Below are 13,406 nucleotides of genomic sequence, written 5' to 3' on the forward strand. Positions count from 1 at the left end.
ATATAATATATTTTTTACATTTAATTTGTAAAAAATAGGAAAAGAGAAACGTAGATCCTGAGGTGGTATTGAAATCTTCCTCGTTTCCTATACGCGTGACTTCTCATGATGTTTTATAAGGAATCCAATTTCTTCTACTCTTTTGGTAGGTAGGTACCTAATAACAAAACAAACTATTGAAGACATGTGTTAACATATTAAATGATCAACTGAGTATGTTACATAGTAAATAGGTAAGGAAAATATAAATAATGCTACAAAATAATATATATGTGAGCAAAAATAGCGGAAATATTATTTTAGGATCAAACATTTATATAATAACAAAATTCTTGGAGATTATTATTTTGGTAGGATCTCCAATATTGAATTACTTGCGTTAAGAAAATTAATGAAGCGTGAAATATTGATGTTGATATTTTCGTTTCTAATAACAGGAGGTTTTCTCGTAGGATAAACATTTATTTTTCATAATATTAAATAATCGGTTGTTTAATTTAACATAGACCTAAAATAATGAATTAAACACATTATCTTGTCACATCTGTAAAATTTAATAATCTTTGAACCGATTTCGCGACAATTTTAAGGTAGTCTTAATAAATATAGCGAAATACGTATTGTTTGTGTTGAAATATAATAAATATCAGTGACATTTAAATATTTCTTATTTGGATTTTTATGGCTCATCGTCTATTAAGTGAAAATGGTTGAAAAGGAATATACAAAAATTCCTACTAAGGAATTCGAAAGTGGTTTCGGTAAGTTGTTTAATGTTTTTGGTGTGAGTTTTGTGTAAGATTTAGAAGGACACAAGTTAGTTGGATCTATGCCAGTAAAAATAAAAATACTTTGATTGCATTATCCTATCGTGTATTTAATAACAATATTATATAAAAAAAGAATAATTATAATAGGTTGTATAATAAAGCCAGATAGCTCCCTGGTGTATTATATTGTGATGTTGTTCATTTCTCAATAAGGTGATTGCTTCATTTTTGTATTATTGTTCTATAGTTTTCGTTCAATTAACAGAACTTATTAAATGTACCGCTAAATTTTTTATTCTAAAATAATAAATCAGCATTCTTTGACTTTTTAATTTGAAATCAGACTTCCAGCTTTACCTGAGTAGGAAATTTCCATGAAAATGAGGTATTTCACCGCGGTAAAAAGTAGCCTAATGTCACTCTCTACTTTTCACTATCTTCAGACATAAAAGGTACTATAGAAAATCGTTCTATTGTGAAAGAAATACATAAAATAATTATTATGGTACGTTCAGAGGCCTGGCAAGCAGCCCGGCAAGTAACCCGGCAAGCACCCCGTGCGCTTACGGTACAAACAAACAAACACGGGTGCATGCACAAACAACATGCTTGTGCTCGTTCTTGTGCTCGTTGAATATCACTGAACGCAAGCGTTTCAAACTCAAACTCAAACTCAAACATTCATTTATTCAATTAGACTACTATTTAGTAGCACTTTCGAATCGTCATTACATAAGTATTTTTAACATTTACCACCGATTCGGAAAGCAGTATCTATGGAGAAGAAGAAGTTTGAACCCACTATTACGTTTTCGCATTTATAAAATTAGTAAGCCTAAAATTAGTACCTTCCAGGTAATCATGACTTCCTTACTAATTTTATAGACCTACCCTACCTAAGTCGGAGATTGACTCCACAATACCTATAAAATAATAATCATAGATGCAAATAATATCTTTCCTTCCAGAAAAGAAACCAGACCCGCCTAAATATGGATTCGGAGTGAGACACGTGCAAGCCTTAATCATTTTCACAGCATATTCCATCGGTTACATAGCTAGAAGCCACCTTGGTGTCACTATAGTAGCCATGACGAATGATGCCGATTCAACAACAAAATTAGCACTAAATTCTACTGTAAATCACACTGATATTGCTGAATTATTAAATAGCACAATAGTAAATAAAATAGATGCAGCTAACGATAGTGTATCTAATGTTAGTGTTACTGATGACGGCATTTGGAATATTTATCAGGTATGTATGACTTTTAATTTAACTTGATATAGAATTCATGGATTCAATAGTTCAGAGGTATAAAAAATAATGTAAAATTACAACAATAGAGCGATTTAGCAAAGCGGTAGATGGACTACAGAATTTGAAATGTAAAGCAACATCACTTTCGTAGTAATTATGTTCAAGTAACTGAGATTTTGGCGATAGTTAAAAAGGTTCTTGTCTGCATTGCCATCGTTCATTATTGCCTTTTTTATTATTTCAATAGTCAAGTCCAGCAGAAACTTAAGGTTTCAGGCCTAATTGTCAGTTAAAATACATAGGTAGAAATATTTGTGCCAATCTAAAAACGAAAAAGTTATTTGACAATAAGTACCTGCAAAATATCTCCAACAATTTTAAACGAAATTCATATTGGTCCGGGAGCCAGCAGCAGATTTTATGACCAAGTTCCTCTCAAGCGGTAATTAGTAAAATGCATCAAAGTATAGTATTATGAAGCCTCGTGAACGTCAGCTGGAGCTCGGTTGGGGGGAAGAGCGGTTGTAGCCTCCCGTATCAGCTGACGGTTTTTCCACCAAGATACAGCCAGCTGACATATATATTTATCCACAGTTACATATAAGCTATCATCAGGTAAATTTTTGTTTGAGAGGAAATAACGGAAAATAAATTTTTCTTTAAATTTAACTTTCATGTTCGAGACACCAGCTGACGTATAATACACCATGTTGTAACCAGCTGACTATTTTTTTTCGTTGAGATATTGGGTTAGCTACAATTTGACAAATTTTTAGCTGAGAGGAAATGAATGAATGAATGTATTTTTTTTCCTATGTGCGTGGGAGGCTACAACCGCTCACCCCCCCAACCGAGCGCCAGCTGACGTTCACGAGGCTTTATAATACTATACTCTCATGCGTCTGACGAATTATCTCTTGAGAGGAAATAGTGAACCAAATTTGCACCTGGCTCCCTAACCATATGTAATTTGATACTGATTTAATCTATTAAAACCAGATATTGTTTTAATGCTAGTTCATGTTGTTACCATGTGGTAAATGAAAGCCTAAGCCGTGGTACGTGTTATGTGTTGTGTGATCATTAATAGCTTGGTAAATATACACGTATTTGGATACCACGGACCACAATAAACAGTAAATTCAATGAACCGTTTGGCCCATCCCTTGAGTGTATTGTATAGTAAGGTAGGGCTGGTTCTTTGTAGTTTTGTAGATCGAAGTGATCTTGTAATAATGAGAATATGTACCTGCTTTCGTGTTTTCCTTGATACTTATGCAAAACGTCTCCAATATTTTTTGTTATATTTACCTATGAGAGATTTTGTATCTGATTTACCGATTGGAGCTAAATTTCTTACATAATTACAGTAGCTCATTTTGCCCCAGCGCCGTATAATTAGATGATGATATTCTATAAATTTGCAATAAAGATAATCTATGTACATGAAAATTAACTAAAAAAACTAAAATATTATGTATGTGATGACAATTTACTCTCTACAAGTAGGTACAAAATATATACTTTATGGTAATAATTTTGAAATTAGGACGTGTCAACCCCAACTCAATTATTCCTCCATTAACGAGTAAGAATAAAGAAAAAAATATATAAATCTTCAATGTTGGGTGTCTGAGTCACAAGATTTATAACTTCCGGGTTTGATAATGACTTTAAAATTAGTGGGTGGCAACCCTATCTCATTTCCATACGTCCATTAGCGAATTAAACAAGAGATGTATTCAAACAGCCACAAAATTAATTCAATTAATAATAATTGAACTGAAATGGTAACATTATTCTTCATTAATCCCATTATAATATGTAAATTTATTTTGATAGGGGTCTAGTATGTCAACAGAAATGATCACCATGCCAATATTTGAAATTAACTTTAATTTTAAAATATATACGTCTAGGTTACGTTAAAAATAAAACCTAATGCTGAAAGTTACCTAGGTCACAATGTCGCCAGTTTTGTAATAATTATAATCTTTATATATAAAAATGAATCGCAAAATGTGTTGGTAAGCGCATAACTCGAGAACGGCTGAACCGATTTCGATAATTCTTTTTTTATTATATTCCTTGAAGTACGAGGATGGTTCTTATGTAGAGAAAACGTAAATATGTACCACGGGCAAAGCCGGGGCGGACCGCTAGTATCCTATAAACTTAATTCAAATCAACCACTAACATAGCAGAGTCAAATTTAACATTTATTAGTCTCCTAAATCTAATCCAGGTTATAACAGACGCTATTCAGAGCATCAAGGGAGCTATAATAATAACAACTCCTACAGCGCTAACATTAATAACAATCTTAGGCTTAAGGAAACCAAATATACCAAAACAGTACATAAATGTAAGATCTCTATAAATAAAAATGAATCCCTATTTCCCTTGGTCACGGCATCACGCGTGAGCAGATGGAATGATTTCGCCAACTTTTTTTTGTTGTATTTGTTATTGTCAGGAGAAACTTGTGAAATTAGCGACAATAATATTTACTTATATTCAATAACTCAAGCCCTGGAACCACAGACACAATAGAAAATCTATTGTGTCTGGGACCGATCGGGCCGCTTGGGGCTCAATGGGTTAATAAAGAAAACTATTTGAAGGCAGGAAAACATTATGTTGGGTCAAATAAAAATAATAAAAATAAATAAAATAAAAAGCCCGTTTATTTCCAATCCACAAGTTGATACAGATAGTTTACATATACTTAAAGCTGTTTTCAATATATAAAAAAATTACACTATTTCTTAGCTTAAAATTTAATTACTAATACTTAATTTATTTATTTTTTTCTTGGGTCAAATAGAAGTGCTTTAATTATGTTAATATAATTGATGAATAAATAAACAATCACCGAAACGTAGCTACTAATTCAAAACCACTTCATGACGAGCTGACCAAGAGGTATTAGAGAAGAAATATGATAAAGATCTCAAATAAAGAGATCGATATGAAACATATTTTTTCCTGTCTCCTTAAATATATGGATCAGCAACAAAGTCATCATGCTCTAAATACTTTACAGCAATACCACTGGTCGAAGCCAACCCAGGAAATGGTCCTCAGCTCCTTTTTCGTTGGATACGCCATCATGACGTTCCTGAGTGGTCCCATCTGCCAGCGATGGGGTGGGAAGATCCAACTCCAAACGGCCATGCTTGTTAATGGAATTGTGTCTATTCTGTCACCGTGGGTCGTGGCGTGGGTGAGTTTGAAGTTAATTATTACTTATACTATATTCTAACTCTAAACTATTCATGCAAGTTAGATGAGAGTGATCTTATGCTGCGAAAACTCGGCTTGAAAACGTTACGCTCTAAACTATAGTGTACAATTCGTATGAAATAATTTCCACTGAACAATTAAACTAAGGTTCATTATGAAAACCTATACAAAACTAAAATTTTAACCTATTAATGCTCTCACATTTTCTATTAGTTTACAAAATGTGTCGTATAAGTTTTGTTACATATTCAATGTTTACTATTCCTCGTTCATCACCATATTATGTACTATGTATCACGTATACATATATTATGTATATATGTATATCTATTATACTATAATCAAATGATTCCCAGGGCGGTTGGAAGGCTCTCTGCTTTTGTCGTATATTGCAAGGATTATCTCAAGGGGGATTGCTTCCGAGCTTACATACAATATTGGCAAATTGGGTGCCTCTGAGTGAACGAGGAACGCTCAGTAGCTACGTCTTTACAGGTATATTGAATATATTATCTGTTATTAATGGTTTGGATGTTGGTTGATTAAATACGCCAAAAATATAGAATTGATTTTGATGAATGGCAGCATCGCGTTGGAAGTTATGAAACAGAATAAGAATTCGTTAATTTAAGAGAAATCTCTTTAAAATAAATTTTTAATAATTCAGTCGGACAATAGCTTATCGTATAGTATTATTATGCATATTGATTAACAAATTAAGCAAGTATCAACAGTTTATTAAACCATTCGTTGATTTTAACATTTACACATAACTTTATAAGTGGTCCTTTGTGTCATGTGCCTTGCGTGTGATACCGAATAATTAAAAACAATAGCATGCACAAGAAGTATACAATAAATAGGAAACAAATAATAATTACAAGTTCATAACCTCGAGCTGTAACGAGGGAGTAACTAAGTATATTCTTTATCTTCAGTTGATATTTTTCAAATACCAACAAAGTTTGAAATAAAAAGCATTTTAAAATAACGACTAAAAATAGAACAAGTAGAACGAGAATTCACAAAGGCATACAATAAACTACTTCTTTATTTGTAATTTGTTGATTTATCTTTTGCGTTAAAATAAATAAGAATTTCGCAGCGGTGTTGTAATAAAACATTTCTGAGCTCGCTTTGCTACAGTTTATTCAAATAATAGTAAAGGAAAGTTTAATTTCACGGCAAAAACAAAGTAATTAATTGCTTCCTCTGTCCAAGACCTAGAATAATTTGCTGAAGTCTTATAATCTTGCAGCAAAAAGTTTTGTAAAATTGTTCTGCGTTATTTGCTACGCAGTGCATTTTCATCAAACGAACGTAGAGCTAGAGCAAGAGCAATCTTTCGTGAGCTTTTAGTGTAAACGAAATTTTGTACTGTTCAGTGTTGAATACTTTCGAATGCATTAAGCGCGTCACACACGGTGAAGATACTATAATATTTTATCTTAAGATACTGTTATATTACCTATATATTACCCACAAAATTTCGCGTCATTTGTAACAGGATGGCGGTTCTACAGGGGTCTTAGTACGCAATGACAAAAAGAAAAATGATGGTCCGAACGCTGATACCGGATGCGTTAAGATACTGTAATATAAAATATAACAGTATCTTAAGATAAAATATGATAGTATCTTCACCGTGTGTGACGCGCTTTAAGAACGAAAGAATGCTCTATGTTTAGACTAAAATATTTGACATTGTGGGGTTAGAATGAGCATTCGTTCGTTTAATGTAATTATGCACCGTCAAATGCTTACTAATTTCAGAATGAGGATTTCTAATCAAATTAAAACTGAATTATAAAGTATTGCTAGTTATTAATTTGTAGATAAGAAAGAAGGAAAAGATCGAAGTATCTATGTTAACATAAATGCTTTTGCACGATGATTTGATTTTTTTTAATCTGCGCAAAACGCGTGATGGCATAATATTTACATTGCCACAAGGCGTTATAAGCGTTTTCAATAAAGCCACAAGACGAATTCTGCTGTGGATCTTTTAACACAACGCGTTAACCTTTCTTTCTACCAATTAGCTTTTTTAGTCTATGAACATATTCTCATAAATGCTTATTCAAATATGTTGCATTTCAACAGGATCAGGCTTCGGTACAGTCGTAGGTTTCCAATTCAGTGGTGTCCTCGCTACCAGTAGTCTGGGCTGGCCATCACCGTTCTGGGGAGTTGGTATTTTTTGCCTGGTTGGTTTTGTTTTGGTCACCGTATTTGGTGCTGCCACACCTGATGATCATAAGACGATATCACAGGCTGAAAAGGATTATATTATTGGAGCTTCTGGGGAAGGAACACATACGGTAAGTGATGTTCGGATTTAAATTGTTAGATTCACCTATAGTCTGTCCACTATAAGAATTGCTTTTTGACAGATCGACGGGTGATACCAGAAGTGATGTAAGATGTTCAAAAGATTATCGATTGTGATAAGTACCATTTCAATTATAAATTCAAAATATTATCATAAATCGAATCAGGTTCGTAAATAATAATTACAACGTAAACGTACTAATAAGATATGTAATAATAAGACCACATATCTATGCATTGTATGTTAAAACTAAACTAAACTACTTAATATTTTATTATTTATTGGTTTCTATCTTACAATTTGGTTGTCTTTACGTTTAAATTATATAACATAATAGAAGAGTTTTTCTGTATCGGATATATTTTACAGAGTATTTCTATCGATTATTATAATCTATCGACCCATCATTGAATAATTCTGTGTAGACATCACTAAGTGGGCGGGACCTGTCCATGAAGAACGATAATTATTTGTATGACATTTTAACATAGACAATACAATCCTTCATAGGCGTGAAGCTGTCAAAAAGCAAATAACATAATGGACAGAGTATAACTATTTGAACAGTAGCTATTAGAATATTGTGGAAATTCTTACAACTGAGTCACCGCAAACTAACTTTTTCCGTCTATCGATTTAATTCTATAACTTACATTTATAAATTATTTCTCAACAGATTTATTACTTCATTATAAGTAATTAATCGGTTTATAATAAATCACTAACGACATTAATTAAGCGACAAATAATCTAGATTCGTAATCTAGGATAATCCCAAGAGAGGATACCTATTGTATTTGTTTCTTAATTGGACATAATTGCTGTCTTTAGTAATTTTGTATCGATAATTAAACAAGTCACTATAATATTATCACTATATTTATTTTACTACAATAGTTTATCACTACACAGTAGAAAATAGTCCCTTTAAAAAGTCCCTTCTATCTGTCCCTATATATATTATATATTCAAATCATTAGAACTACGCAAAATATTTTATTAAGTTTTTTTTTTAAACATAGAGTTTTTTCCTAATAATTTTCTAGGACATTAATTAATAATTGTTAAGTTGTAGACAAGCGGGCAAAGCAGCGGGCAGAAAGACAGTTTAAATAAAATCATCATCATCACCAATTATTATGCACTAGGTATCATGATTTATTTCTTCGTCATTTCTGGGTTGCCTGGTAGATATCGATACCAGCGATAAGGCCGCCTTTTGTACATTGTTAAATTTAAATATTTTTAAGCACTTCCACTAAAAATTGAGGTAATCATCAAAGTGATATTACATTGCATTACATTGCGCGGTGACTAAAACAGTCTTCTATATTTACAGCAACCAAGAGTGCCATGGAAAGCGATCATGACATCAAAACACACATGGGCTACGTTTATCACGCACATAAGTAGCGCTTCTACGTATGTGTTCTTCTTTATACAAGTACCCACATATTTGTATGCGATATTGAAAGTGAATATTAAAAATGTAAGTATTCATGCTAATTAATGTTAATATAGTGCGTATTTTGAATGAATGAATGAATGAAAAATACTTTATTGCACACTTAATACAGGATTATAAACTAAGAACCATACAACTAACAACATGTACAGAGGGCGGTCTTATCGCTTTAAGCGATTTCTGCCAGACAACCTGAAAATTTAAAAGGATTACATTTATGGTGGTGGTGCATTACAAACTTAAAATTTTGATTTTAACTAAAATAGAATGAATAATAAATAAATATAAAATATAATTATAACCTTGAATATTTTGTCTAATAATATTTTGGTATTATTAGACAAAATATTCAATGGAATTTAGGTTTTGACAAACTTTATAATATTATAATATAGAAATTACCGCTACCGAAATTCATATACTAAACTTTAATTAAACAAAAAACATTTTTTATGTTTTTGCGATAATCGTTGTGTTTCGTCATTTATTTTGTAGTACCTATAAAATACGTTCCAAGATTTTGAATGAAATTTGGAAGTCTTCAATTTTGGTTTAAAATAAAATATTTGCAAAATTTTTAAGTACCCAATTTTTTTTCTTTCAGAGTGGTTTATTCTCATCTCTACCGTATGTGTTCGCATTTTTCTCTTGTATCTTCTTTGGATTTTTGAGTGACTTTTTAATAAATAGAAATTTAATAAGCATGAAGAATGCGAGGCGCTTTTCAAATAGTATCGGTAAGTTTTTTTAACTATATCTTTTTTATAATGCACTATTACTACTGTAAATAAATATATTTAGGACATTCATTCAAAAACATATACCTACCCACGCTAGATTATAGCGTTAATTCTGTATCTATAATTATTTATCAATGCATTTTTAAAAGAAATGATCAAAATTAATATTGAATTATTAAGCTATTGCATAGCTTCTATCGCGGGCCTTGAGCGCGGGGACCGAATCGAGAAATTTCGTAACGAAAAAACCTCACGCTCCCCACTCCGACGGGCTCGGAGGTGTGGGGAGCGTGAGGCATGCTATGCAATAGCTTTACCGCGGCAGTCCCCGAGTGCCACACGTCTTTTTTTTATTATGAATGACATTTCTTATTATTACTAGAGTCGTGATACGATACTATTAAACACAACCTTTTAAAAATCTTTAATTAGCCGTTTTGTCTTCTTTTGTCACAAAAGTTGAAAAAATTGGAAGAAGTCGTATTATAAAAGCAAAAGTATGTGTTGTCTTGATTTTGATATTTTTGGTTTTATGGCATTCAAATTCTTTATAAATATAAACTTAGTCCCTTAGACACATAAAACTGAGAGAATAGAATAAATTCGATCGCTCTGGCGCCATGGCGGGTCACGACTCACGAGTGGCTGAGTTGGTCAAGCATCCGCCCCGGTTTGGCGCGAAAGGATCCGGGTTCGAGTCCCGCCTCGCGGTGAAATATTTTCTATTCTTTAAATAAATTTATATGTGTTGTCTTTACAAATATCTTACATATATATTTTAATTTTTTCAGGTTCAGTAGTTCCAGCGATATGCCTAGGTCTAGTATCATATACAACCAATGTAACAGTTGCTGTTATATGCTTTGTGACCGCCGTGGGAAGCCATGCTGCTGTGCATAGCGGATGGGTGGTAAGTTTATATTATGAACTAGCGGTCCGCCCCGGCTTCGCCCGTGGTACATATTTATGTTTTCTCTACATAAGAACCATCCTGGTACTTCAAGGTATATAATAAAAAAAGAATTATCGAAATCGGTCCACCCGTTCTCGAGTTATGCGCTTACCAACACATTTTGCGATTCATATTTATATTATAGATAATTAATTCAATATGATAAACAAAAAGAACTTGATGAAATTGAGAATAAAAAAGTGCATTTGCGTGGCGAAAGCGTTCAAACTCTAAATAAATAAAATAAAAAGTTGAATGACAATAAACAAGCAAGAAGGTTTGATAAGATATCGATTTAAAATTAGTAAAGTTTCTTCCATGATCCGAATTACTGGGTTAATGTGAAATCTAGTTATCTTATGTTATATGGATGATTGGAAGTTACAATGATTTGATTGCAAATATAACAATGGTTACCAAATAATATCACAACTTTTCAAGATTGACTTTTCATGATGATACGTAAAAATTAAGTAGGTACATACTTATGAATTTTCTAGTATACCTAAACAATTTCTCTGATGACATTTTTAGGAAACATCTTATAAAAATGAATCGCAAAATGTGTTGGTAAGCGCATAACTCGAGAACCGCTGAACCGATTTCGATAATTCTTTTTTTATTATATTCCTTGAAGTACGAGGATGGTTCTTATGTAGAGAAAACGTAAATATGTACCACGGGCGAAGCCGGGGCGGACCGCTAGTCTTATATATAAAAATGAATCGCAAAATGTGTTGGTAAGCGCATAACTCGAGAACGGCTGAACAGATTTCGATAATTCTTTTTTTATTATATTCCTTGAAGTACGAGGATGGTTCTTATGTAGAGAAAACGTAAACATGTACCACGGGCGAAGCCGGGGCGGACCGCTAGTAATAATAAAAAAATACTTTAAGCTAAAGCTAAAATTACACAAACCTAATTATTATCTATTATTAAACGTTTCCAGGTAAATTACATAGATCTATCCCCAAACTACAGTGGTGTTCTGATGGCGATAGGAAACGGGATGGGCAACGGATTCGTGTTGGTGCTATCTACTTTTATCTCCTTTATAGTAAAAGATGTGGTAAGTTGATTGATGATTACATTTTTATTAATCTAAACTAATACCACACTTACACACACGCACACACACACACACACACACACACACAAACAGCAAACTGCATGCCCGAAATGTTTGATTTATTGCACAAAATAATATAGGAAATGTAGTACAAACAAATAAGGTACAAAAATTTTGCACAAAAGGCGGCCTTATTGCTACACATCAATCTCTGCCAGGCAAGGAAATGTGAGAAGAATAAGGATAGCGCAAAAAAGAAATAAAAGAAAGAATATAGTTACAATGTTATTATTAACCTTATTTAAAATTATTCAATTTGTTCCTAATTATTCTATACTTTATAAAAATATGTAACTACTAGTATATAAGTTAACTAAATAATACTGGCTAAGTCTGGAGAGGAAGGCGACGATCGTTTCTAGCACAGGTATATTCCTAGTTGAGGCGATCGTCGTGTCTAAATTGTTTTGTATTTATGTATTGTTTCCAAATAAACGATTTTTATTTTATTTTATTAATATAATTAAGAGGATATTAGATATTTTAAGGTTGGGAGCTTAAAGTTTCGCCATAATCTATTTCAAAAATGCATTCTCCAGTTGAAAGCTACATAGGTACTTAAATCCTTTATGATAAATTTTGTAACCTAACCTAATCCAGTTAAAGGCGACTGCACCAGTTAGTCTATTACTTAATAAGGTCCAAAACTACTGAACCAATTTTGAAAACACTCCCTCGTGAGGAAGCTCCATTATTTCTAATTATTACATAGACTGTTTTTCAATAATATTTTCAGTTTATAGTAGGTACATAATTATCAAGATTCTTAAAACTATTTTCTTAGTGGGTTAGCCAGGGATTTAAAACTAATGTGAACTTATATAAAAAATTGTGAAAAAAAAGAATTGATTTTTGAATTTTTATTTAATTATTATTTATTTTATGTTCACAGACAGACGCAGTTCAATGGAGGATGATGATGTTTATCATGGCCGGTTTCAACTTGTTTGGCAATACGATATTTTTCTTATTTTCATCAGCTGACGTACAACCATGGAATGATGACCACCATAAAGGTATATTGAAAATATACAAATCCTTATTTATATTAATAAGTAGGTATATTATGTATGCGTGATAAACTTTTATCTATAAGAATGTTAACTTCTTTTTCATACTAAACCGATTTTGATAAAAGTTTGAACAGAAATAGAGTAAGCTGCGGGAGAAGACAAAGGGTTTGTTGTTGTAATATTTGTTGAGAGGCTGAGCAAGGAGCGGGTAAAAAATAGTATTTTTCCCAATTATTATGATTACGAGTTTTCATATACCTACTTAGAAATAGTAGTAGTATTTTTATACAATTCAATTTGACATAAACATCCTACGCATCTCTATATTCTCGTTGACCAAGACGGTCCAATAATATTATTTTATATTTTTTTTACAATCCAAGTTATTCTTTACAGAACCGGAAGAAATTAAACTGCAAACAGAAAAGGAAGGACTGAAAACTTTAGTTAATTAGATTTAAGTAATTAGTAAAATATATTTCTGTACATATTTAA

General features: G+C 32.1%; 1 protein-coding gene across 1 annotated transcript; it reads left to right on the forward strand.

Annotated features, from left to right (window-relative positions):
* Positions 1 to 683: 683 nt before the first annotated feature.
* Positions 684 to 13,406, forward strand: LOC149483168 (putative inorganic phosphate cotransporter). The gene is made up of 11 exons (XM_089702152.1): positions 684 to 761; positions 1,739 to 2,028; positions 5,078 to 5,257; positions 5,634 to 5,772; positions 7,381 to 7,598; positions 8,949 to 9,098; positions 9,679 to 9,811; positions 10,606 to 10,724; positions 11,719 to 11,838; positions 12,791 to 12,914; positions 13,308 to 13,406. Exons 1-11 carry the CDS (start codon positions 707 to 709, stop codon positions 13,364 to 13,366), a joined length of 1,587 nt encoding a protein of 528 aa, XP_089558278.1. The 5' UTR covers positions 684 to 706; the 3' UTR covers positions 13,367 to 13,406.

The sequence above is a fragment of the Colias philodice genome, chromosome 13 (assembly GCF_061535455.1).
Source record: "Colias philodice isolate Cphi_HAF_F1 chromosome 13, ilColPhil1 Martin Lab GWU primary, whole genome shotgun sequence".
Classification (NCBI taxonomy): domain Eukaryota; kingdom Metazoa; phylum Arthropoda; class Insecta; order Lepidoptera; family Pieridae; genus Colias; species Colias philodice.